We start from the raw sequence: 27,883 nt of genomic DNA, 5'->3' as shown, positions 1-27,883 counted from the left end.
TACAATCTAAACAATTAATAGAAGCAGTCAGAGTAAAATTGGAATTTCTTATTACATTTCAGAATTTCTTTTTACACTGTCAAGTTTGTAAGTCTAGCAGCTGCAAAGAAATTTTGAAATTGTTCAGGGATAATCTTCATGTCGTTAGAAGATTAATGCCGATGAAATAGATTTTGAAAAGCTTCTTGGTTTGTAGGTGTTTTTATAGAAGCTAGAGAATTTAGTGACTCTTGATAGAAGGGGAGTGAGGACAGATTGAGGCTGTTAATGTAAATATAATGCTTCCTTAAAATATTTTCAATTTGTTTTACAACTTGTTTACCTAAGTGTTAGAGTGCCAATGCATTTTTAACCTTTTGTGAATAACTAATTTCATCATAGGAAAACTTAGTTGAGATTGGTGATGTTGTTATATGGAACCTTTCCTAAGAAGTATTTGAGTGGGCAGGCTGTACTGAGGGTTGAACTTCTTGGCCTTCACACTGACTATATTTCCAGTCTTTCTTTTAATGTAAGTTTGAGGCGGTCCTGTTCAGTTACCCAAGTTAGGCTCAAATTTGTGATCCTCTTGCCTCAGCCTTCCACAGTGCTGGGCCTAAGAAATATAATAAATATAATTGATCACCTAATTAATTTTATTCCTAAAATATCTGAAAATGTTTTGCTTCTTGCTAATAATATATGTTGTTTCAGACTCAACTTGTGGATTGGCAGTTTTGTAATTGTGAGTCACTATTGGAGATAAATTCATTTTTATCCATTTTGAGATTTATGTAGGATTAACCACCCTTCCTTCTGTGGTGCTTGGGTAGGAGCAGAATCCCCCACCCCGATTGTTTTGAAGGGCAAAGAGACAGTAGTCATGTTTTCATGAAAAAATTTTAGTTTTTAGTGGTGTGCATACCTGTAATCCCAGCTCTTAGGAAGCTGAGGTGGGAGAATGGCAAGTTTGAGGGCAGTTTGTACAACCCTGTCTCAAAAAACAAATGAACAGATGGGTAGAGACATATAAGCTGAGCTGTAGCTCTGTGGAAGACATTGACTAGTTCAGTTCCCAATGCTGTTTTAAAAAACTTGTAGGTTTTGCAGAGACAGTCTTAAAAATAATCTGTTCTTCGATCCCCGGTACCGATAAAAAAGAAAAAGACAAAAAAAAAAAAAAAAATCTGTTCTGGTCTTGACATACTTTCAGCAAATATGGTCCAGATGAGATGATAGTACCATTAGTATAAGCTAACCATGAACTGTGTTAGAAATGCCCAAATTGTCACTGTGTTAGAAATGCCCAAATAGTACTTGAGGGTTGCAGAGAAGTCAACCAATTTGATACCTCCTATGAAGAAAAATGTTATGAGTCAAGATACTTGCTTGAGGAAAAAATATCTTTCATTTGATAATTTATAAGGAAAGCAGCATTGTAACACTTCCCTCAGAGTCATTCATTGGTATGTTTGAGGTTTTGCTTTCCATGTCCTCCCACCTCTAAAAAGTCACATGCTGCAGGACAGTTTTTAGGGATGACTCCCATCTATCCTGTGCTCCACACTGTCTACATCTGCACTTTTTTGGAGACAGGGTCTCATTTTGTAGTTCAGAATGGCTTTAAAGTCACTATTGTTGCCAAGGGTGGCCTTGAACTCACAACTTTCCTTCTGCCTTGGTCTCTCAGCTTCCTGAATGCTGAGATTACAGGATCCGTCACTACCCTTGGCAATTCTTGGGAAAACTTTGGGAGATTTTTCATAGATGGATAAAATAAAAGCTCAAAAGGTTGTGACTTCATTCAAATTGCATGTTTAGTATACTTGCTGTTGGTAAAACCAAGAACACATGAGTAAAAATTTAGATTCAGATTCCTTAAAGTAGCTGACTATCTTGTGAAGTTGTTGCAGTTCTAGGGACATGAAAAATTATAGTAACTACTGTTACATGTTTTCAATGTCACAATAACTGTTTAAATTAAGAGCCATATTTTCCTTTGTTGAATTAATGTTATCATTCTGAAATGTAGATTTCCAAACTTCAAGCCAACACTTATGTTGAAATATCTATATTATTTTTGAGTTCAGAAGCAACAGTGAAAAGAGTACTCAAGTAGAAAATCACTTTTTAAATGAAGAAATATAGATTGTCAATTTATCTTAAAGAAGATCTGAGAGTACTGATGCATAGATACGAATGTACTAGTTATCTAGTGTTGTGGTTTTAAGCTAATACTGTGGTCTGATAACATTAGGGTAGTACTGTAAGTCTAGAAGATATGTATCACTTAAACTTTATAGTCTCCTTTTAAAGAGATTAGTCGTATTCAGGAAATTTACATAGAACAATTCAGACTTAAAAATGAAAGACTGAAAATACATCATCAGAAAAATGTAAATTTCAAAAGCAGGTGACAGGATGTTAATATTCAAGTAGCATTTAAAACAAAAGCATAAAATCTGATTTTAAAAAATGTCATTTTATGTTAAGAAAGGGTATATTCCATCCACATGAGTACTTAGCAGGTTTGAAGTCATATGAACTGAGTAAGCAAAACTTGAACAAAATGAATTATCATATAAAAGGTATATATTTTTCTATCATGTATAGCACAGTTCCAAGACTAATAATTTATTAGGCCAAGTACAAAATCAAAACAAAGCAAAAATCCTCTTAAGTCAATGTATGCACATCATTTCTTGATTATAATTCAGTAAAAGTACAATTAGAAAAAGTTTTGAAAGTTTAATTCAAGTTTCTATGAAAAACTTATAACCATGGTTTTTAAGTAATTTTTGTATCAGTGTGATACAGATTCATTTTAGAGATTATTAAAGATTAATAACTAGGGATTAATAAAGGCAAAAATATAAATTAGGAAGTAGTAAATCATTTAAACTAACACATCCAAATACTGATTATATGAAAATGCTAAATAAAATTCAGTACATCTTGTTTAAAGTGATCAAAGGAAAACAGGAGAAGGAAAGCAAAATGAGAAGTTATATCTAAGGAAATGGATAGAATTACGGTGTTGAGGTGATGTCAGACCTGGTTCATGTGCCAGAAAATATTAAAACCTTAACAATTGACTGCTTGTATACCTTTATACTTTAATCTGATAAAGACATCATCTTTTAAAAGAGAAAACAAAAAATGTACAATATAGGGAAAATTAAATAGGTTGGCCCAATGTAGGGATACATGTTGAGGCAAAGGAATTGTGAGAGATATGAGGGGACACCAGAGTATCATTTAACATTTGAATTAATTGGGTATGTGATTAATCTTATACTTTGAGGTAATTATTCCAAGAGTATAAAAAATAAATTGGAGAATCAATTTTCTGCAGCTTATTAGTTATCTGTGACTAGATAACAGGAAGAAACAAATAGAAAGGCCACAGAAAACCAGGACTGATATTTGAAGTGGTACTTAGAGTCCACATCTGGATTTTGGCACTGAATAGATGTAAAATTAAAGATGAGTATTTTAAATAAACTTATTCTCTGGATTGCCTTGGGATGTGCGTGCGAGAGAGAGAGAGAGAGAGAGAGAGAGAGACTTACTTGCAGGTAGTTTACCTGGTGACTGTATCAGTCTGACCTTCACTCTGCTGTGTAGACTTTTTCCATAGAACTGGAGTTCCCTCACATTTTTATAACACTGTAAATCACTACTATCTTGTAGCTGTGTTTCTTTGTTATAGCAAGAAGAAAATGGCAGGGTAGTACAGTGGTTGAGTGAAAGCTCCGAAGTTTGTAATTTTGGTTCAGTTGGTATTTATGCATGTCATTTATCTAGTGTTGATAACTACTTAACACTAGTTCATGTATTCTTTATGTTTGTCTTTTTGGCAAGGAATAACTTGAATGTATAAAGACCTGCATTATAGGCATACTTTAGAAAACTTTGTGTACCATGCAAACTTATACTTAACAATGAAGATGAAGAGAAAATAGTCTTGTCATTCAACAAATAATAATAGACTTGCTTTGACTTGAAAAGTTTCTTTGATTTTGTTTTTTGAATAGATAAATTCATATGGTTGAAAAGTTCAGATGCTTCAAAAAAGTATCCTTCCTATACATATTCCATCTGTTATTTCTTTCAGCCTGCTTAGCAATTCTGAATTGTCTTTTTTGTTTTTTACTTTTTTACTTTCACTTTATTTTTTATGAGTACATGTTTATAGTACACAATGAATACATTATCATGGGGAGTTGGTACATGTGTATACATTACATCTTAATCTCTTTTTTGTCCTCTACCCCTCCCATCCCTTCCGGTATTATTATTATTTTTATTTTTGTCTTTTTTGAGACGAGGTCTCGCTGTACAGTTCAGGCTGGCCTTGAGTTCACTTTGTAGCCCAGGCTGGTCTTGAACTCGAAGCAATCCTCCCATCTCAGCCTCCCGAGTGCTGGGATTACAGGCATGAGCCACCACGCCTGGCTCCGGTATTATATTTTGATGAACATGCATGACAAGTTGTTTGCTGAAATTGCATTGAATAATGTGTAAGAAAACATTTTAAGTTCCATTTAAACATTATTGTTTATTCGTTTAATTTGTTTTTTGAGGCAGAGTCTCACTATGTAGTGTAGGCTGGCTTGGAATTCCCTCACTTAGCCCAAGCTGGCCTTGAATTCACCGTGATCCTCCTGCCTCGGCTTCCTGGAGTGCTTGAAGTACTATGTCCGGCTACATTTAAACATTTTTAAACATGAAGGATGCTTTTTGTCTAAGAAAGGGTCTGGCCCAGGCTGGCCTGAACTCTTGGGTTCAAGCAGTCTTCCTGTCTTGCCTTCTGAATGACTGGGACTCTAGAACACTGGGAGGACAAGTAGTGGTGTCTCTGGGTCCAACAAAGATACTTTTTTACTGTTTATTGTTCTCATTGTTCTTCAAGGCATTACAGCTTGACTACTATTTTGTTGAGAAAAACATGTAGAAATTAAATGCAGGCTATACTGAAATTATACCTTAAATATGGATAGACTTTCTATCTATAAACTATACTTTAAATTTGGGTAGACTTTCTTAAACTGTTAATTAGTATTTGTATATAGTTTCATCATGCTTTTGTGTGATTGCATCTGATGTTTCACTTTCATCACAATCCTGTTAAGCAATGATACATTCAATTGTCCTCAATTCCTGAGAGTACAAATTGGGGTTTATGTGATGCCTGTCAGCATTCAAATTTTAGCCTTCTGGTTGCAGAATATAGGACCTTTCCATTGTAACCAAAAACTTAAGTCATTTGTCATGATTTCAAGTGGTTTATACTCATATTTTGATATTGTGTCTGTGTGTGTGTGTGTGCGTGCGTGCTTGCAATAAAATCATGCTAACCCTTAAAAAAAAAAGCATGTGGATACACATCACTGTAGGCAGTTCAGTATACCTGTTTTTCTTTTCTTTTCTTTTTTTTATCGGTACTGGGGATCGAACTCAGGGCCGCGCGCTTGCAAGGCAGCTGCTTATGCCACTGAGCTAAATCCCCAGGCCCAGTATACATGTTTTTAAATTCACGCAAGTTTGTTTTATCCTTTTCATTAGCTGGAAGAAAGATATTTGTGTTCAGTTTTTAACAAATGGGAAATGTTTACATGTGGCTAATAACTTAAAGAAATGTTGTGAACTTTTTTCTTTTGAGTATATATACTTTTATTTTCTGCAAGTCACTTTTGACTATCAGACTTCTTAATATTGTTTCTTATTTGCTTTATAATAAGTTGATTTTTTTCTAAGTCACACTGTGGAGTAGGAAAAAAGCTTTAAGAGATGTACTTTAATGCTTCATTAACTCATCATTAGTGAATGCACAGAGTAGATTTTTTCTTTAAATATCTCAAATTCCTCCTTTACATAACATGTGATTGTATATTTTATGCATTTTTAATAATATTTTCAAAAACATGTCTAAACCTCACTGATTTTTTTCAAAAGAGATGTATGTAACATGGGGACATCTTTGGATCTGTTAGTAGTTTGTTGAATTCCTTTATATCAACTGAGTATTCCTGTTTTTGTTATGCTGTGTGGCCCGCATCACTTTTTTGTTACTACCATTTTCTGTCTCTTAAAGGCAGTATTCCCCTATTTAGTTTGTTCATTCTGATACATTTTTGCTTGGAAAGTAGTAAATAACCAAATCTATGAGAAGTATGTATTTAATAAGAGGGCATAAATCCTTGTGAGAAGCTTTAGATATAAAGAGCATAGCTATAGTGCAGAGAGACCTTTTGACAAATTATTTCAGATAATCATTGATCTTTGCTTATTTTGTTAATGGATCAGAGTATTGTTTTGATCTTTGAAAAATGAGTGTTATAACAATTGTATTTTAAGGAAGAAAACTTATTCTAATATTTTCCTTTGTATTGCTGTTGCTCTGAATTACTGTTACTGGGCTGGATTTTAAATTTTTAAATACTAATCACTTAAAGTCAAATTTTTAAGGTATATATGTTCTTCAATAGGTACATCCCAGTTACAATAGCAATTTAGTGAATAACTTTAATGGAACTTTTCTTTTGAATTTGGCTTCTCTTTTTTTTTTTTCTGTTCACCAGGGAGTAACTATTCCCAGTCAGAGGCGCTATGTGTATTATTATAGCTACCTGTTAAAGAATCATCTGGATTATAGACCAGTGGCACTGTTGTTTCACAAGATGATGTTTGAAACTATTCCAATGTTCAGTGGCGGAACTTGCAGTAAGTGCTCTAAATTCTCATCCTTCCACCTGTTGGAACACTTTCTTGACATATATAGAAGTACAGTATATATAAGCATTTAGAAAGAAAATTAACACATTTAAATTTCATGCAGGAGAATATATTTCTGAAGTGTCTGAATTAGCTCCATTGTTCTCATTAGGCTAAAGAAGCCAAAAACAATGGGTTTTAATGTTCTTGAAGCCAAATTATATTCATGAAAAAAATTTTATGTTAACCACCACCAAATTCAGCCTAAATTCTGGCCAAATGACTGACAAATCTGTCTCAGTAGAGGTTCAGTGTGACAGTGACAGTGAGATTCATTATTTTACTGGTCTTGGGGCAGGGACCAGTTCCTTCATCTTGAAAACAGTAGATATTTACAGTAATAGTGACAAGATAATAAGGAACAGAAGTGTAAGACACGTTAGCAAGTTCAGATATGAGTAATGAGTAAGATTGAATCAGTATGTGGAGTATCAAAGAAAACTTGAGATAAGGTCTAAATTTTAGTTCTAGATTAGTCAAATAATGCATTGTTCAATCCCAGGCATATCACCTACATTGCTGAGTTCGCTCATTAAGAAAATGGAGACTGAAATAGGAAATGTTTCTGGATAAGAAGTAAATATAGACCATGTCATTGATGTCTGCCCCTCTAATGTATTTCTCTCTCATAGCCTAACCTCTGTAACCCTGTCTTAGTGATCTTCATTTTATTCTGTTTCTACACTATTCAAAAGCTATAGTTCTTAGCTCAACTGATAGGAAACTTAATACCTGTATGCAAACCAGTTGATCAAGGGAGAACGTGTAGAAGAAATTATTGTCCAAGCCCTGTGAACGATGAGACTGACTTCTTTTTTATGAAACAGAGTTTTATAATACTGGAACTTAAATACCACATGGAAGGGGTCATGTTTTCATTTATATAAAACATTTTATTATAACAGGTGCTAATTCTGTAGTTTCTAGATAAGATAACCACATTACGTTTTCTTTTAATACCTCTACTATTCCTTTAGTGATATTATATATTGTTAGAGGCTTTAGTTTTTAGCTTTGCATTTTGAAAATATTTATGTAATTAAAGGTTTTTTATTCCTATATTAGTCTTTATCTAGAAAATTAATTTTCTAATATGGTTTTTGCCAGTTAAATGTGATCACCCTCACCAAATCTTTAATGTATTCTAAGAGCAAGGCAACCTCAACAAAGACCAGAGATTTATTAGTACAGTGTGTTAAAGGTGTCTGAGGAATTTCATTGACTTCAAATTAATTAATTTATTTTTTATCTTGGTACAATTAAAAATGTTGCAGAGTGCAAAGCACTGGGCTGATGGAGTTGATTGACATAGGAACTCAACAGATTCATAGAGAAAGGAAAAGGAATAAAAATTGTGTTTTTTCTGTAATATAGGTAGTGGAAGAGCTAAACAGAAGATATTATGGAGAAAGAATACCTGAGAGTATATGTACTTCAGTAATCTTATATAGTACAGCTTTTTCACATTAATCTCTGTAGCAAAGGTTTCTTGTCAGTTCTACTCTGCCTATCTATCTATAAGGCCTATTTTGTTTTGTTGGTCTCAGTATTCCATTTACATTTCTAGACTTAAAGTTATTGACTAGAAATCGTTTTCACTTCTCTTTCTATGTACTGTGATCTAATGTTTTTATGCACTGTGATCTAATTGGAGCTTTATGATATATGAGTAATTATTAAATGGGGGTTGTGTGTATAAATTATAAATGCTATAGTCACAAAAAGAAAGTTTGGGGGATTGTCAAACAGTCGCATGGAGAAAAGTCCACCAGCTCTTTTTTGAACATTGGCAAAAGCATATAGTTTAGCTTTGTAGGCAATAGGAAATGGCTTGAACTGAAGTGCATCAGAAGTAAATGAACTGGACAAAGAAATCATTCCTACTTTGTTCCATTGGAATGAAATGTGTGACTGATTATTAGAGGATCTTAAATAGGGACGTTAGATTTGATTGGATAAATACTATAGTGTCATGATAAAACTATACAGGCTTAAACCAAGTTTTAAGGACAGTTATGTAGAAAGTTTGTTTGCACGGGAAATAGAAACAAAATCAGTAATGTGATTTGTCTTAAGCCAGATGTGCTAGAGAAATCAAATAGAATTCATTGAGTTTTTATTTTTGCTGTTTATATCCAAAGATTTTGTCAAATCTTTGATTCTGCTCAGATGTATGATTCATAGTAAGGAGAAAGAAAAGCAAATCTGAGATTTAGGGACTTAAATATTAATATTTTGTTCTGAACATGTTTCAAATCTGGTGAAGATAAGCTATGTTCAATGAGTATTTCAGTATAGGTTTAAATATAGGTGGCAAATAATATCTAATATTTTGGGAGGCAACAGTAAAGACTTTCATACAAGCATGGTGTGGAGGTAGAGGGTAGGAAGTATTGGAGGAAGGCAGGGGAAAGGTTGAGACAATGTGGGAGTGGCAGCTTGGCTTCACAAGAAACACGGGATCAGTGAGAGGTAAAGTATCCTCTGCAAAGTTGTCAGGGGTTAGCAGTCTTTTTCTTTATATATATAATTTATAATTATATATATTTTGGGGGGAGGGTGGTACTTGAGATTTAACCCAGAGCCCTTCACGTGCTAAGCAAGCCCTCTATCATTGAGCTAAAATTTCTAGCCCTTTTTATTTTTATTTTTTATTTTGACATGAAATTATATTAAGTTGCTTAGGCTGGCCTTAAATTTGAGACCCTCCTGCCTCAGCTTTCTGAATACCTGGGATTATAGGCATGTATCATACTGCTTGGCAATTGTCTTAATATATATATGTATACATCTAAGAAATTTAATTTTTATTTACTAGGCATGGATCTTCTCATTCTTTAGGACACAGTATCTTAAAGGTCAAAAGAACTATACTTATTTTGGACTTCTGATAAGTTAGAGCCTCTTGGTCTAAAATTTGAAGTAATATTGTAGAGAGGATTATTTTCTTTAGTAGTTTCAGGAAAGCTTTACTACTTATTACAAGATTTTTAACTTAGTTTTTTTTGGATAATTTTAAGTAACACTGAATTGTCTTTTGCTTGTGAGTTGTTTATGTAACAATTCTAAAGTTCTTTTTTAAATTTCTTTTTTATTAGTGCATATTGGTAATGTATAATGACCACATTCCTCATGGGAAGTTGGTATATCTATATAACACATCTTAAACAGTTCTAAAATTTTTTGAAATTATACATTTTAGATGTATTTAAGTTGAAGTATGAATTATACCACCAGTTTTTTAAAAATCTTATAATAAGTGCCATCAGATTTTTAATTAATAAAATTGTAAGCATTTTCATCTTGGTTAATTTTATTATAGCTTTGACATCATGCCTTATTCATTTGCTTAATAAAGCAAGATTCTACATGAAACTTTCAAGTTTCAATAAAGACTTACTATGCTTATTGTACTTTGAAATTTTAGTCAAAAAAATGAAACTTATTGACAAATTGTTGGTGTAATAATTTTCTTTTGGGAGTGGCTTTTTTCTCATGGTAAATCTCTTTAAAATGCATGTTAGAACACTTTATGCTTTTATCAAACATCCTACTTATTGTAGCTCACACTGCTTTAGATATTATATAGGTAAGTCAGTAGGCATTTATTAAACTAGAAATTTCATTGATTTGGCTTTTGTCTTATTGGTCATTTTCATCTTGATGTATTGCCTTGTGATGTTGAGATTTTTATGTCTGATTATATACACTTTTAGTATACTACACATAAATTATGCTTTGTCAAATTATCTAGATACGTTTAGTAAATTGAAGTCCATCATTTTTATGATTAGCATAATTAGCTATAAATGAATTTATTGGTAGATTTTAAAGTAAACATAAATCTGTTTCCACATCTTACACTTTTTAGTTGAATTGCTGACATAAAAATATAATGAATTTTGAGAAGTTATACTTGCCATAAAAGACATAGACTAACGTCAAACTGAGTGTTTTGGAGAGAGGGGAAGTTTTGCTGTTGCTTTTACTTTAGGTCAGTTGCATTTCTTTATAGGCATCTTAAATCTCTTTTTTGCTGTTTAATGTGATGGTGACTTTATACTTTTAAGAATAAAATATGGTAATAAAGTGATGGTTAGTATTTTTATAAATACCTAAGCTTGCATTTTTGAAATTTATTATGATTTTGTTATAGGTTATATTCTCTTTCTTGTGAGCATGTTGTAATTTTTATTTTGTGGTTTTTGGCTCATAGCAAATATATTTTAAAAGTTACCATTTACACAGTTTACAAAAGTATAGAAAATTCTTAAAATCATTTTTATGCTAAAATTAACTTATATTATCATTTTTAGCATAATTTTAATGTCTCAAGTCTAATCTTGGGACTATTTCTGAAATAGGAATTGACTTTCATATGAGTAACATAGTCTTTTATTTCGAAGGTTCAAATTGGAGAAAATCATATATATTTTTTTAATGTAAAGTCCTGCTATGTAGTTTAGGCTGGCCTTCAGTTCACTGTGTAGCCTACGTTGACCTTAGACTCATAATGATCCCCATAATGCAGCCCTGCTTCATCCTCCTGAGTGCTGGGATTATAGACATGTGCCACCACACCCAGCCTTACCTTGATTATATTTTTGATCTATTTCCATTGACTTGTTCAGATCAGGAGTGCAGATGGTGAATTAACCTTTAGTGTACATTGCTGATAACTAATCATTAAAATAATGGTTTTAAGTCATTTCCTGTGAAATGATACTAGTATTTGTTTAACCATGCAGATCCTCAATTTGTGGTCTGCCAGCTAAAGGTGAAGATATATTCCTCCAATTCAGGACCCACAAGACGGGAAGACAAGTACATGTACTTTGAGTTTCCTCAGCCATTGCCTGTGTGTGGTGACATCAAAGTAGAATTCTTCCATAAACAGAACAAGATGCTAAAAAAGGTTTGCACTTTGTTTTTATTGGGCTGGTATACAAAATACTTATGCCTTAAAGAATAACCCCAGATCATTTGTTTAAAGCCGTTGGTTAAGCAAAAGTCATTCTGTAGTAAGAGATGAAAAGATGTATTTTATGAGTGACATTTAATGAACTATGGTTAGTGTTACTGTGATTTTAATGAGACATTATAAGGATAGATGAACTTCAGAAGGGAAGGCTATATGGTATTATAACATGAGATGGATTTTTCTTAATGTGAGTTACACAAAAAAAATTCATAAAAGATTACATACATACCTCCATTTCAGTCATTTATATTCCTCTAAAAAATGTGGTTTATTAGCTGAGAAGAACCTGAGATCGCAAATTTAAGTATTTTTTGGTATATAGGTGAGAAGTAAGATCTGTTCTGTGGCCTTACGTAATAGCATAAGCCAGGTTTCCCCATTTTGCTTCATTTTTCTTGAGATTGGATAATTTCATATTTTTTCCCCAAGATTTGCTAAGTAGTTAGTATTTAGTTTTTTAGCTAGGAGAGAAATAAGTACGAAGAGGAAGTAGTAATGAAAAAAATGTGGTGTTTAAAAATGCAGGTTTATACAGTAAGATTTACATTTTACTGAGCTATATTTAGAGAAGGCAAAAGCTCTTTTGTAAAACAGCCATGGTTTAGAGTTAAGTGTGAACAATTTGTAAGGTGCAAAATTTTATGTAATAATAGAAAAGCTTGGTGTAGGTTGCTGTCTTTAAAACACACTAGATAGTGTTATTAATTTTTACATATTGTCAGAAAGAAATAGGATTGCTGTAGTTTTCTAATTTTTCAGTTTTCTTTTGAAAGAAAATAATAGGAAGTTTCACTTCTATAAAAATTTTCAACACTTTTGACTTATCAGAAGAAATATAATTGTCTTTAGAATCTTAAGTAGCTAAAAAGTCACAAATTATTTACTTAAAAAATATTTTTTCTGGTACTGAGAATCAGAGTCAGGACTTCATGTTTGCTAGACAGGCACTGAGCTATATCCTCAGCTCCCACAAAATGTTAAGTTGATGTTTTTCATCAGAAATACATTTCTTATCTGTTTAAATAAAAGTTATATGCATTTTCAAAATGCTTTTGAATTTATTTTTAATATTTATTTTATTTTGTATTGGGGATTAAGCCCTAGGCCTTGAACTGAGCTATTCCCTCAGTCCTTTTAAAAATTTTATCTTGAGACAGAGTCTCAGTAAGTTTTTCAAGCTGGCCTCAAACTTCTGATTCTCATGCCTTAGTCTCCTAAAATGTCTGGGATTACGGGCACACACCAGGCTGAAAATACTACTTTTCGATAATCTAAAAAGTGTTAGCAAATGTTTCAAAATCAAGACAGTTAGAAGCTTTGCATATCCCTCCTCCCCTTGTTATTCATTGTAAGACTTTGGTACACAAAATACATATTTTTAAAACTAGATGCCTGCTTCTGCATTGTTTGTACCTTTAGGGAGTGCTAATTCTTATAGTCTATGTTTTACATTAATACTTATAAAATTTAAGATTAAATATTTATAACATTTTAGTATAATTGATACACATGAAGAATCCACATTTTAAAAAACTTAAATATTAGCTTATTGCCTTCTAAGTAAAATACAATTATTAACTCAATGACCTTGTTAAAATAGTTGAAATTAACAAATGTTTCAAAAGACCTTTCTTGCTAGGTACTATTAAAAGCTAATAGTGAAATCTAAGACATAAGATCCTTAAGAGTCTCATCATCTTGAGGAAAAAACCAGAACTTGACACATTAGAATGAAAAGTTTAGATGGCATTGTCAGGCAGCAGGTATTGTGTTACAAGGCTGTACATCATTACTGTCAGATGCTCATACAGACTTAATTTCTGTGTTGAGAAAGGTTTAAAGTGATGTAGTTTTGCTGTTAAAGTTTTTAGTTAAGGCTTCAAATTATTGGAGAGTTTTGTTTTGTTGTTTGTTTGTGCAGAAGGGTCTTACCATATAGTCCAGGCTGGCCTTGCACTCAGTATGTAACCCAGCATGGCCTTGAACTCATGGCGATCCTCCTGTGTCAACCTCCCAAGTGCTGGAACTTTGTCTGGCGTATTAAATTTTTAAAATAGACATTTTGTAACAGAAAGAAATCAGACTTGTCTCCCTCATTTTGTTCTAGACGTTTCCAAACATAATTGTTATATTGGAATCACTTGTGTTTGTTTATATTACTTTAGTCATAAAAATGTAACTTCCCTGCTTCATTAGGGAAATTGTACTAACCTTCCAAGAACCTTTATTAAAGTAAAAGTTCTGTGTTTTGTTACACCTACATACAGGTGTGTGTGTGTGTGTGTGTGTGTGTGTGTGTGCGCGTGTGTGCTAGGGATCAAACTCAGAACTGCACACTTGGAAGGTAGGCGCTTATGCCACTGAGCTAACTCCCCAGCCCCAAATGCAGCATTTTAAAAAGCTAGTATTAGAGTAGAAAAGAAGTGTGTATGATTTCATAACAAAATTAAGTTACATCAAATCTTCCAACGTTGTGGTTTTGGTCTAAAATTTGAACAAAAGAAAAATCAGTGAATGAAAATGTAAAGGATAATCCACAGATTGTGTTAATCTTTATTCACAATATATAATGATAGTTTTTTTAATTGACTTCTTATGGTAAATGTGTTATGTAGATAACATTCTTTTTTAAAAAGATAAAAAATTAATCATTTTTTTCTCTTTTAGGACAAAATGTTTCACTTTTGGGTAAATACGTTCTTCATACCAGGACCAGAGGAAACCTCAGAAAAAGTAGAAAATGGAAGTCTATGTGATCAAGAAATTGATAGTATTTGCAGTATAGAGCGTGCAGAAAATGATAAAGAATATTTAGTACTTACTTTAACAAAAAATGATCTCGACAAAGCAAATAAAGATAAAGCAAACCGGTATTTTTCTCCAAATTTTAAGGTCAGTTAAAACACTAAGGAATTGATGAAGTCTGTTAGTTGTGTGTGTGTGTGTGTGTGTGTGTGTGTGTGTGTGTGTGTGTGTGATTTTATTGCAGGTGAATAGTTGAAGACCTCGCTTATTTTTAAATTATCTGTTACATAGAAGTACACTATTCATGAGCAGTAGCCTGAATGTTTGTATTGTTTGGTAAAATCTGGCTTAAAGGTATGGGACAGGAGTTGAGTGGAATATGAAGTATAAATGGAGAAAGGAAGAAATAGATGAAAGCTAGGTTGTTTGGAAATGATTTGTAGGAATGTTTTCACTACCCCTACCCTTGTCTCCCTAATTTATTTGCAGCTCCTCGGAGTGATCTTAAAAATAGATCTGATTGTGTCATTCATATTAACATTTTTTAAAGGCCTTTTAAGTAATGACCTGCAGGATTTAGGACAGGCCTACTTCCTTCCTCAACTCTAGCTGCATTGTCTCGTTGTTCCCTGACATTCAGCCACAGTGGTCTTGCTTTGTTTCTACAAAGTGCTACTCTTCTGGCTTTCTAGTTTTTATCCTTGTTTATAACTCTCTACCTAGCATTCCTCTGTCCCTCACATTGTTTCTAGCCTTAGTTGTCTTCAAGCTCTTCTGCTCTGACTGTTTGCCTGTTACTCTCTTTCAAAAAGCCCATTCTGTTTCATGTTTTGGAGTTATTTGGTTTATTTTTGTTTCTGTGTGTATATGTATTTCTATTTATGGACAAGAACATGGTGGTTTTGTTTTGTTTTTGGTGACAAGGTCTTACTATGTAGTTCAAGCTAAGCTTGAACTTGGCAATCTCCCTACTTCAGCCTCTCAAAGTACTTGAGATTACCAGTGTGTGCCCAGCTTTAGACAGGAACCTTTTTTTGTTTGTTTAAATATGAGACCCATGTGTCACTATGTAGTTCAATCTGGCCTTGAACTCATTATATAGTCCAAGCTGGCCTCAACTTCTAGTGACATTCTGCCTCAGCCATCCAAGTGCTGGGATGTGCCACCACACCTGGCTAGACAAGAACTCTTGAGATTTAAAAAAAAAAAAATCTGACTTATAAACATTCCTGTTAGTTTACCTTTTTCTTGCCTTTTCCTATTTCTTCAACTTGATTTTCCCTTTTAATTTTATTGTACTTCTTTTTAATTTTTTCATTTTTTATTGTTTTTATAATGTAGCAAGCCTAACCATAGCTAATAAGCATAAGAATATTGCTAATACTTAAAATAGAGAATTTTTATATTTTGTAAATAAATAGATTTAATTTTAAATGCCTTTGAATTTTAAATTTCTTTTGTTTAAAAGTCTCTTAGAATTCATAGAGTTCATTTCCTTTCTGTTTTCTAAATCTGTTTTTCTTAACCATTAACTTATAAAATGTTTCATTCTGGTTTTGTTTTGTCTTTATATTACAAGAAGTTTTACTTTTGTAATTACAGATATAAGTTATGTTAGTTATCAGTAAACTATTGTAATTCATATCGTAGAAAGTAATCTTGTTTTGTTTTTTTTTTTAGCTAGAATGGTTAGAGAAGGCCTGATCAATTATATGAATGACATTTATTCAGGAACCTAATCAAGATGAGTGAGCTATCTAAATAAATAGATGAAAAAAGAAGGAAAGTGTGTATAGAGAATCTCTGAGACAGAAATGATCTTAGTATATTTGAGTGCCGTAAGTCATTTTGACTAAAAAATAGGGAACCAGAAAACTAGTCCTTCTGTGGAGGTATTAATGTCACACAAGAAACAAGCAATCTAAATTTTGTCTTTAAATAGCTACTGTGTCCACTTAAAATAGAGATGAGGGAGGAAAATAGGGAGAAAGGGGCAAGAAGGAAAGCTGAGAGATCAATTAAAGTCTCATCTGTAGTGATGTAATTTAGGTGAGAGTTGGTGGTTGCTTGGACTAGAATAATGGCAGGGAAGGGTAACTGGGAGCTAGTAGTTTAAGTATGTATTGTGTTTTGAGGGTAGGACTTAAAAGATAAGTGAATGTTGGTTGTAAGAGAAGAAACTTTTGATAGTGAATAACTCTTGAATGATAGAGGGGAGGGTTTATAGATAGAATAAACAAGAGATTTAAAGTGAGATCTGATTTAAATCTGACATCTATTAGGGTATGTCCTTTGACAAGGTCACTAACTTCTGGGCCTTTGTTTGCCTAGTAGAAGTGCTTTGACAAATATTTTGACTGTACATATAAAGGCCTGTAGCTCACTGTTCAGATCAAGGTATGATCTATATTAACTTCTTTGTTATTGTTTCTTTTAGGTGAAGTTTTTAGGATTTTTTTGTATAGTATTAGTAGTATCAGAAAACACAAGTTTCAGACAGATCGTAAGAAATATTCTTTTGGAACTTGGTCGTTTGTGAATTGAATTTCGTGATGGCAAAACTATATTGTATAACTTCTTGATGATCTTTAATCTACATTTCTTTTATAGAATTAGGTACCTGTAGCTCATATTTCTTAAAAAATACTATGGTAATATTTCAGTTTATCTTTTCAGTACATAGCAAGAAAGAAACTGTAGGAAATCTTGAGAATTTTAGAGGCATTTGCCCTTTAAAGATCATGCTTATTATAGTAATTAAGAGAGAATCTTATGAATGTCCTTTTTACTTAAGTAATTGAAGATTAGTCGTACGAGTGGATTTTCATTTTAAATTTTCTTTCTGTAGGTGAAGCTGTACTTCACAAAAACAGTAGAGGAGCCATCAAATCCAGAGGCTAGCAGTTCAACTTCCGTAACGCCAGATGTTAGTGACAATGAACCTGATCATTATAGATATTCTGACACCACTGACTCTGATCCAGAGAATGAGCCTTTTGATGAAGATCAGCACACACAAATTACGAAAGTCTGATTTTTTTTATCAAGAGGAATTAAAAACCATGAAAACAAACTTGAATAAACTGAAAATGGACCTTTTTTTTTTTTTTTTTAATGGCAATAGGACATTGTGTCAGATTACAAGTTATAGGAACAATTCTCTTTTCCTGACCAATCTTGTTTTACCCTATACATCCACAGGGTTTTGACACTTGTTGTCCAGTTGAAAAAAGGTTGTGTAGCTGTGTTATGTATATACCTTTTTGTGTCAAAAGGACATTTAAAATTCAATTAGGATAAATAAAAATGGCACTTTCCCATTTTATTCCAGTTTTCTAAAAAGTGGAGACAGACTGATGTGTATACTTGGGAATTTTTCCTTTTGTGTTCTGTCACCAATTGAAGTGGCTAAAGAGCTTTGCGAATCACAGGTTCACATCCTACCCCTTTGCACTTGTGGCAACAGATAAGTTCGCAGTTGGCTAAGAGAAGTTTCTGGAGGGTTTTTGCTACATCCTAATGCATGTATTCAGGTTAAGGGAATGGAGGGAGTGCTCAGAAAGGAATATATTTTATGCTGGACTGTGGACCACATACCATCTCCAGCTATTTACATGCATCTTTCTTTAGCATGCTACAGTTACTAATCTGGACATTTGAGGAATTGGCCGCTGTCACTGCTTGTTGTTTGTGCATTTTTAAAAAAAGCATATTGGTGCTAGAAAAGGCAGCTAGAGAGAATGAATCTGTATTTGGGGTATAGGAATGAACCTTCTGCAACATCTTAATCCACAAATGAAGGGAAATAAAAATGATGTCAGATTAGAAACACAGCAACAATGACTTAACCATATAAATGTGGAGGCTATCGACAAAAAATGGGCTTGAAACATTACAAAAATTGACAGTAATTTCTTAAATATGTCTTCTCAATTGTAATGACTGCTCCATCTCCTGCGTAATCAAAACCAGTGCTAAAAGTCAGATGCTATTAGTACCTACATCAGTCAACAATTTATTACGTTTCAATCATATACCTGCTGTGGATGCTTCATGTGCTGAGTATAAGCTTCTTTTTACTCACTAAATACAAAATATTTTGTAATGCTGCACAGGAAATTTCAAGATTCTACAGTAAGTGTTTTTTTTTTTCTTTAAAGATTTATGATGCAATTATTCAGTCCAGTAGCTGTCAGCCGTTCCACCCTTTTGACCTTACACATTCTATTACAATGAGTTTTGCAGTTTTGCACATTTTTTAAATGTCATTAACTGTTAGGGAATTTTACTTGAATACTGAATACATATGTGTATATTAAAAATTTTGTGTTAAAAAGGAAATTAGAGTTGCAGTAAATTTTCAACACTGTACAAATAAGGCATTTAATTTTTCAGTAGAAATTGTCCATAAGCTTTATCAATTTGTTATTGAAAGAATAGATTTTTTTTCAATGTGCAGTGTTGGTTCATTTCTTCATAGTGCTAGAGTTGAGAACTAAGGCTTCAATTTATGTCTTAAGTATCATCATATATTTGATATGCCCAGACTGCATATGATTTTAAGCAGAGTACAACTACTGTTGTAAAGGTAATGTGAAGTTACTATTAAAAAGGATTTTTCCCTCAGAAATTTGATATCTTTAAAATTATACCCTGACCTTGACATTTGAATACCTAGCCATTGTATTTCTTATTGGTGTAAAATCCCATTTTCAATAACTTATTGGTGCTGAAATTGTTCACTAGCTGTGGTCTGATCTAGTTAATTCACACAGATTGCATAGAACTTATTAGAACAGCATTTATAGAGTTTGATGGTAAATAGATCAGGCAGAACTTTATCTAAAATATTCTTAGTATATAATGACATGTTTTCCATATGTCATCAGTTTCATTCAACAAATAAAGTTTTAAAATTTTTAACAAAACTGTTAGGGTTTACACATTTATATTTAAACATTGATAATACAGAGTATTCATTGACTGCTCATTAAGTTAAATTGGTGAAGTTAGAAACTATTCCACGGATCTTCTCACTGAAATTAATCTGCCATTTTATCTTTCATGAAAACTGAAAATTGACTAATGAAAATCAACTAGATTTGAAAATAGGTATTAATACTGTTCTTTGTTACAGTTTTGGGCACAGTATATTAAAACGTAACTTGCATTGTTTCAATATGTAACATGAAGGGCCAGGTTATAAATAATTATATTATAATGGGCTTTTGCACTGTTATTTTTCCTTTGGAATGTGAAGGTCTGAATGAGGGTTTTGATTTTGAATGTTCCAGTGTTTTTGAGAAGCCTTGCTTACATTTTATGGTGTAGTCATTGGAAATGGAAAAATGGCATTATATATATTATATATATAAATATATATTATACATACTCTCCTTTATTTCAGTTACCATCCCCATAGAATTTGACAAGAATTGCTATGACTGAAAGGTTTTCAAGTCCTAATTAAAACTTTATTTATGACAGTATTCATAATTAGCCTGAAATGCATTCTATAGTAATTTCTCCCAAATTTCTGGAATGTTTTTTTAGACTTTTTGTATGTGCAGCAGCTTACATGTCTGAAGTTACTTGAAGGCACCACTTTTAAGAAAGCTTACGATTGGGCCCTATACCATCCTAAATCCTCTGTAACTCCTCTTGAATATTTTTGCCATAATTATAAAAGGGTAGTTGAATAAATAGCATCACCATTCTTTGCTGTGGCACAGGTTATAAACTTAAGTGGAGTTTACCGGCAGCATCAAATGTTTCAGCTTTAAAAAATATGAGTAGGGTACAAGTTATGTGTTTAGTTCTAGAAAATTTGTGCAATATGTTCATAACGATGGCTGTGGTTGCCACAAAGTGCCTCGTTTACCTTTAAATACTGTTAATGTGTCATGCATGCAGATGGAAGGGGTGGAACTGTGCACTCAAGTGGGGGCTTTAACTGTAGTATTTGGCAGAGTTACCTTCTATCTGCCAGTTCAAAAGTTCGATCTGTTTTCATATAGAATATATATACTAAAATTTTCAGTCTGTTAAACAGCCTTACTCTGATTCAGCCTCTTCAGATATTCTTGTGCAGCAGTGGCTCTGTGTGTAAATGCTATGCACTGAGGATACACACAAACATACACACACAAAAAATGATGTGTACAGGATAATGCCTCATACCAATCAGATGTCCATTTGTTACTGTGTTTGTTAACAACCCTTTATCTCTTAGTGTTATAAACTCCACTTAAAACTGATTAAAGTCTCATTCTTGTCATTGTGTGGGTGTTTTATTAAATGAGAGTATTTATAATTTAAATTTGCATAAATCCATTGAAATTTTAGGTAATGGGTAGCCAAATAGGATTATATTTTCTCTAAGGTTCCCGCCCACCCTCCTGCTGTCCATCAGAGTCAGTGGGCTTTTTATAAAAGAATGACTTTTGCTTAGGAGTAGATTATATGTCTACTCGTGTTTAAGAAACACTATTCAAGCCTTAGTCACCACTTAATAAAATGTCTGGGCACATGAAATAATAATTTTAGTCCTGACAAAGTTCCATATTCTTGGCGAACTTTATATTGTACTGTTAAGCTCAATGTCTGAAGACAACTTTCCCAAATTTTGTGGCTTTTTCTTTATAATTTTTTACTTTGTCTTGTTCAACATAATGGGGAACTTTATTTCTTGTGCCATATAAAAAGTGAAATTTGAGAATAAGTTACTTGTGTACTTTTAGGTATACTAGGAAGCTTAAACACTGAGGCATATCCTTTCAACACAACATAAAATTAAGGTAATAAATGAAATTATAGTTTGTACAAATGTTTTGATAGCAAAGCAAACTTAATGTAACAATGGATTTAATGTTTCAAGTTTACATCTCCATGTGAATGATATGTAAGATGAAGCATGAAGTGTATGTTTATTCACAGTAAGTGTACATGAAAACTATCCTGGAGTCTAATAATACTTCAGTTTATAACAACATACTTTGGTGATGTTTGCAAAACAGGAATTTATTGAAATTCTGATTTTGTGTCATGCCTGCACTGTACTGTAACTTGAGCTGGCGTGATTCAGTGAATGCCATCACCATTTCCATTGAAAATTTAAAAATCACCGGTGTTTAACATGCAGGCTTCCAAAGGCTTCCAAAAAATCAAGACCCTTGAATTTAGTTAAATTACTGCTAACCTGAAATTGGGTTTTTTTATTTTTGCCAGATAATTGGCAATTTTACATGGCTTATGTGTAACTAAATTAGCAGTGCTGTCACTAGTGCAGAGAAATTTTTGTGACTGGAAACAATAATTCAGTTAAAACTTGAAGGCATGGGATGTAAAACAGCATGGTAATGGAGAAAGACTTTTAAAGGTGAGATATTAGTGACTAATTTACTTATAACATTATATAGCTATAGGAATCCTAGTGGCAAAGTTGCTTATCAGTTTGTAGAGTTTAGAAAAAAATCACTTTTATAATGATCATATTTCTCCTATCTTTCAAGAGAGCTTCCTTATAGATAGCATAATATGAGTAGCCACTCAGACAATTTCATGTTGGTTGGTAGCTTTAAATATTTATAATGTGAAGACAAGACCAAACAGTTTCACTGGTGATAGTACTCGTTGGTTTTTAAGTTGGCTATTTTTAGAATAATTTCCCAAATTTCCTAAAATAATCACTTATAATCTCAGCACTTGGAGATAGAGCCATTATTACTTTAGTGACTATACAATCTTTTTTGTGTATATTCATGTATATATTTTAGAAAATGAAATTTATACTGTGCATATTGTTAGTGTCTTGCTTCATATTTTCATCATGGATTTGTAGAATGTCCCATTGCTTTACAAAATGGAAAGTTACTTGAGCACTTTCTAATGTTACACATGCAGATTATATACAGTTACCGAGCATTCAAGTCAGTGGGTTAATACTGTTGGCATTAGGATGGTATATGTCTAAGTAAATCAGTTACATTTATTTAGCATAAAGAAGCTTAAAATTTTGGATATTCAAAGAACCATATTAAGTAGAATATGTGGAATACTATATTAATAGTTCATCACTTCTGTTTCCCTTTTAGATTGGAAAGGAAAGATGGACTTTTCAGTTTGTATAGTGGTAAGAAGTTGCTCAATTTAGAGCCAGTTATTTTAACACCCATCCCCCACAATACCCCCAAAAAAGCAAAACTACTGTGGATTTATCATGTCTTTAAATCTGCATGGCCATGTGATTTGCATCACATCAAAAACAATATCTCATGAACGGTTTGCCCTTAGCTCTGAAAACAGGTTTATTATTATGGTGAGCTTAGAATGTACAACTTTTTGATAGTTTTTTGAGAATTCTGGTGAAGACACAGCTGAGGGTAGTATATATAACTTATAAACCAATGTATTAATATTTTTAAAACATTTTTACATATGAGTGAAGTTAACTGCCATCTTTGAGCATTACCACATTTTAAAATAAAGCTACATATTTTTAAATGAAGTGTTTAACAAGGATTTATATTTTTCATTTTTAAAAATTAAAAGTAATTTATATCTTCTCTGTTGCATGTGGGTTCTCATCTGTCCTTATAATGGTTAGAGAATTTGTTTGTGTAGAAGGAACAAAGCTTGTAGTCATGGCTTTAGTGTTGCAGTTTGCCAAATCTGTTTACTACAGTGAAATTCTTGATGTTTAGGTGTGGTGTTCAATAGCACATCACTTACTGGCTGTTATTTATGTGCGCCTCTAGGATTTTTTGCCTACTACAGTTGTCTGAATGATATCTCACCTTTACAAATGCCGTTTCAGTATCCAACTTGGTTCCATTAAATTGCCCTTGTGCCCTAGTGAACAGTTTGTACGTGTGCATGTGTGAATTTGTGTGTATGTGGAGCGTGTCTGGGTGAATTAGATTTTCAAGAGTGCTACACTAATTTAGAGATTAAATAATTTGATTCAGGCAAACATTTCTCACTGGAATTTTTCAGTTATTGTAATGAAAATGTTAACCCTGGACAACCTTTGGCATACAGTAGTGAATCATGGATATTGATGAATTTGTTAGTAGCATCTTGATATGTACATTAATGAGTTATTTTTAAAGTTGTGCATTAAACCAAAGTTGGCATTTTGGAAATGTTTATATCAAGTTCCATTTGGCTACTGATGGACAAGAATAGAAATGCCTTCCTATGGAGAGTATTTTTCCTTTAAAAAATTAAAAAGGTTAATTATTTTGACTGTTTGTTTTTAGCTTTTTATTCATCCAGCAAGTACTTATCAACCCTGTTATGTGTTCAGAAAACATGAGTGAGCAAAACAGACACACAGTACTCTTGCTCATAAGCTTATATTCCAGTAGAGGAAATAAACTTTACCAAAATAATTATAAACTGTGATACATGCTGTGAAATATGAGATACATACAATACAGTGATGTTCACCAGACATGCTGTAGATTTCCACCTTCAGGGAGTTGGATGGGCCTCATGTGACTAATTCATTCAAAGATGAGTGAAAATACTATGAAAGTTCCAAGTAAACGCAATGAAAAATGTGCACTCAACTCCCTAGCTTTTCTAGTGCAGTGACAAAGGTTTTGATAGGTCCTAGATGGGATAGCTCTATTAGCCTGAGTTTAGAGTTTCTGTACAGAGAAGAATGCTATACAGAACACAATTCCTCTTCTCCCCATAATGAACTGGTAAAGCAGTACAAGTAAGTTGTAAAACTGTTTTCATTGATATTTTGATATTACAGCATAGATTATAACTAATGTAGTACTTTGGAAAAAATTAGGAATAGCTTTCCTGAGCAAAGAAGAGTTAAAAATGAAGCAAAATGACATCTTTATACAATCTGACACAATAAATTGCAAGACATCGGAGAATTACTGAACAATAGTTACTGAGATTTGTGTCAGGTATTCTAGGTGTTTGGTATACAAATAAGTAAACAGCAAATCTTATTTTGTGGAGCTTGCATTCTAGCAAGAGAAAATAGTGCAGTGCTGGAAAATGTGGCACTTGTCAGCTAAGAGAAATGACTTTAGGGTGGAGAGATGCAGAGAAGACCCCACCGGAGTGTAAGCTTTGAATAGACTCAACAGTGGTGTTAGAATTTTCTTTCATCCTTTGAACCAGTAATATGCACTTGGAATACTCTACAAAATTGTATTCTAGCTATTCAGCTCTGTACATTCAAATTTCAAAGGTTATTGGTATATTTAGGGAGAGGTTTTTTTTTTTTAAGTACCACCCTAAATAGGCATGGTGTTATAAATCACTCTTGTTTTCTAAATTGGTTTGGTAAAATCTATAAAATCAGTTCTTCTAGGTTGATTTTGTAGTTTTTCTTACACTGTGTACATATTTTGAAAATACTAATATTGCTGTTCAGAAAACATTAAAATCTTATAACCTTAAAACATTTCTAAAAGCTGAGAGGGAATACTTTAATTTACTAATGAGGAACAACTAATAAATTTTAAGCTACTTGACAAATGAAAAATTTATAATCTAGTGCTGTCCATTTTCATTCTTAACTATAATAAAAAAATCTGAAAGAGTAGCATTATGTAAATAGCAAAAGAAAGATTCCTGCATCCCCACATTTCCACAAAAAAGGAACTTCCTAACTCATTTCAATATTAGGGCCCAGGAAGTTAAACTTTGGAACCCAGGGGAAATGGCATCATTAAATTGATACAATGGAAATTTGGGTCTGTTTACTCAAGTGGGCACTATCTTTTTGCTTGTGATCAGTGTCTTTCTTTTCTAAGGGCAGATATTACAGTTAGGAATGGAATCTTGCAAGAAAAGACTTTTTTGGGGAGACAGTTTTGCTATATAGTTTAGGCTGGACTTGAATGGACTCAGCTATGTAGCCCACGCTGGTCAACTTGCAGTGATCCTCCTGCCTCAGCCTCCCATGTGCTAAGTTTACTGATGTGTGCCACCATCCCTGGCTAGCTTTTTATTTATTTTTTTGGTGCCAGGTATCAAGCTCATGGCCTCACGCTTGCCAGGCAGGTGTTTATACCACTGAGCTGAATCCCTGGCCCAAGCTTTCTTTTTTATTATTTAAAAGTAAATTTTAGGGAACTTTAAACACATTTTCTGGCAATTATTTTTTGACATTTCATTTTACTTTAGAAAGGACTTAAGTTATCTGAATGAGTTACCCCTGCGTGAAAAAAATTACCATAAAAATTTAGAAAAAAAACTATGTATGTTTCCTTTGTTTTATCATAAAGGTTAAAATTGACATAATGTCTCTTGAACTTGGATCATTGGACTTTACTTCTAATGGTATTATGAGTTATCCCTTTAAACATTTATATAGTCGTATTATTTGCATGTACTAATTCTTCACAATGAATGTAATTGTGTATTGTAAACGTACTCAAAAATTAAAAGCATTTATAAATAAGCACACAAACCTAATTTTCAAGGAAAAGAAATGCTTTTACTGTAGTACTTTTCTTGAAAAACTTGCGAGTGAAAATTCAGTAAGTTATGTGCCTCTGTTTAATAGTATACTTCACTGTGAGCTGACATATTGTAGATTTAGCAAAATACTAAGTGTGCCACTATTCTGTAAGTAATAAAATTTAGTTAATTCTTACAGTTAACTAACATTAGAACACATTGTGACATGGAAGAGTTATTAGCAACTTGATCATGATTATACTTTTATAATCATGGTTTTGAAATGAGATCTCTCAAATTTCCTGTCTTATTGCCTACAGCAATGGTGGGAAACCTGGGGCCCATGTGCTGCAGTGGGCTGTTATCATTGAAAGCTCTAAAAGACCTATAGGAAAGAGAAATATATTTAAGTTTCACAAATGCACATGAAAATTACTGAAATTTTTAGTTTTATACACTATTTTCATGAAAAAGTTATTGGCAGGAAAGCCCAGCAATTTTTATGTGATTATTTTAAACAAGGGAACCATAAATAGTTCTTTAATTAGTTAATACTTTGTTTAATATCTACAGCCATTGTGTCATATGAATGCTAGGTTTCCTTGTATTAGTAGCATTGTATATTAGTGAATATTTTTAAAGGAAAATAAGTTAGTCTCTGGTAAAATAGTAGGCATTAGGTAAAATTTTCCTGTGCTGACTCAGCAGACACTAATGTATTTAGCTGTCCTAACTGAAGCCATTGTTTCTATAAAAATGTAATAAAATAACCTATAATATCACAATGAACATGATTTACTCAAGTAAAATATTGTCTAGAGGACATCTGAGAGCCTCAAGTAACCTGATTTTATTCTCCAAAAAGTTTAACACAGTTCTACTTCAGAAAATTTGGACTCCTTTAAAATTCATAAGAATTCTGTGGTAAGTCAGCTCACTTCCTATAGATTAAAACTGAGCAGAGAAGGGAAGCGGAAGTAAGGAAAGCAGGAAGAAAAGCAAGCTAGGGAGACCTCAGACTAACTTACTCCTGGAGGGCTGCTAGATGATAATACAATGATAACTATGGCATCATGAGTTTGAACCTGTAATAGGTACCAAACACACCTGCTTTACCCCTCTAAGGTAGGTCATTTTATCTTATACACAAAAACTAAAAGTCAAGATTCCTAAATTACCCAGGTCTCTCAACTAGGAGTAAGAAACTAAAATAATTTGATTCCAGGGCCATATATTATTCCTACTATCATACACAAAATCCTTCTTAAACAGAGTCAGATACACAAGCTTGAAACCTCCAAGTCATAGTTAGGTCATTGTTTTTTAGCACTGACAGAAGGCCAAACTAATAGAAGACATAAATCCCACAAAACAAGCATCAAAGAAAAATTTGAACAGTTGTTTATGCTACTAAAGAGAAAGTGACTACAGATTTTGCCAAGTTCCTGAGAGGTAAAATGGTAAAAAAAACTGGCACACATTTTTATATCAGAACTCAAGGTGAGAGTTCTTAGATTTGTTAGTGTTGTGTGAAATCCAGTATACAGACGGTACTTTATTTTGCTTAACTGGAATCCCCAGGTTGTTTAAAGTGATTAAATTTTAATTAAGCAGACCAACCTACCAACTGAAAAATCTATTATACTGCATCAATTAGGAATTGTGTCGAAGTTAGAAAAGTTCATGGATTTTATACAGAGGAAGGAGCAAGTGCAAATGGTTTGATGTGGGGGAAAATGTCCATTTAGGAAACTGGACATAGGAAGACAGTCTAGAGCAGAGTAGGTAACCAAGTGGTGAAACATACATTTTAGAGAAGTAGGCAGAAACACTAATGGTTTTGGCCAAGGCAGAATAAAACTGCTAAAACCTATCTCTACCCCCAGTGACAGCTGAAATCTCTGTATCAAGTACAAAATACCTAAACAATCTGAAAAAGGAAAGAAAAACATTGTAAAGAAGAGT

At 32.9% G+C, this 27,883-nt stretch overlaps 1 protein-coding gene across 1 annotated transcript in view; it reads left to right on the top strand.

Moving 5' to 3' along the window:
- Pten (phosphatase and tensin homolog) overlaps positions 1–23,728 on the top strand; it is a 61,057-nt gene extending 37,329 nt beyond the window's left edge. The window contains exons 5-8 of the mRNA XM_063239506.1: positions 6,564–6,705; positions 11,505–11,671; positions 14,405–14,629; positions 17,331–23,728. Of these exons, the coding sequence (XP_063095576.1) occupies positions 6,564–6,705; positions 11,505–11,671; positions 14,405–14,629; positions 17,331–17,516 (720 nt within the window). The 3' untranslated portion in view covers positions 17,517–23,728. The remainder of the gene's footprint in view (positions 1–6,563; positions 6,706–11,504; positions 11,672–14,404; positions 14,630–17,330) is intronic.
- Positions 23,729–27,883: the final 4,155 nt, after the last annotated feature.

This window comes from Cavia porcellus, unplaced genomic scaffold (assembly GCF_034190915.1).
Source record: "Cavia porcellus strain 051 isolate PalLab524CR breed Dunkin Hartley unplaced genomic scaffold, mCavPor4.1 scaffold_28, whole genome shotgun sequence".
Classification (NCBI taxonomy): domain Eukaryota; kingdom Metazoa; phylum Chordata; class Mammalia; order Rodentia; family Caviidae; genus Cavia; species Cavia porcellus.
This window is presented reverse-complemented; position numbering and strand designations above follow the sequence as displayed.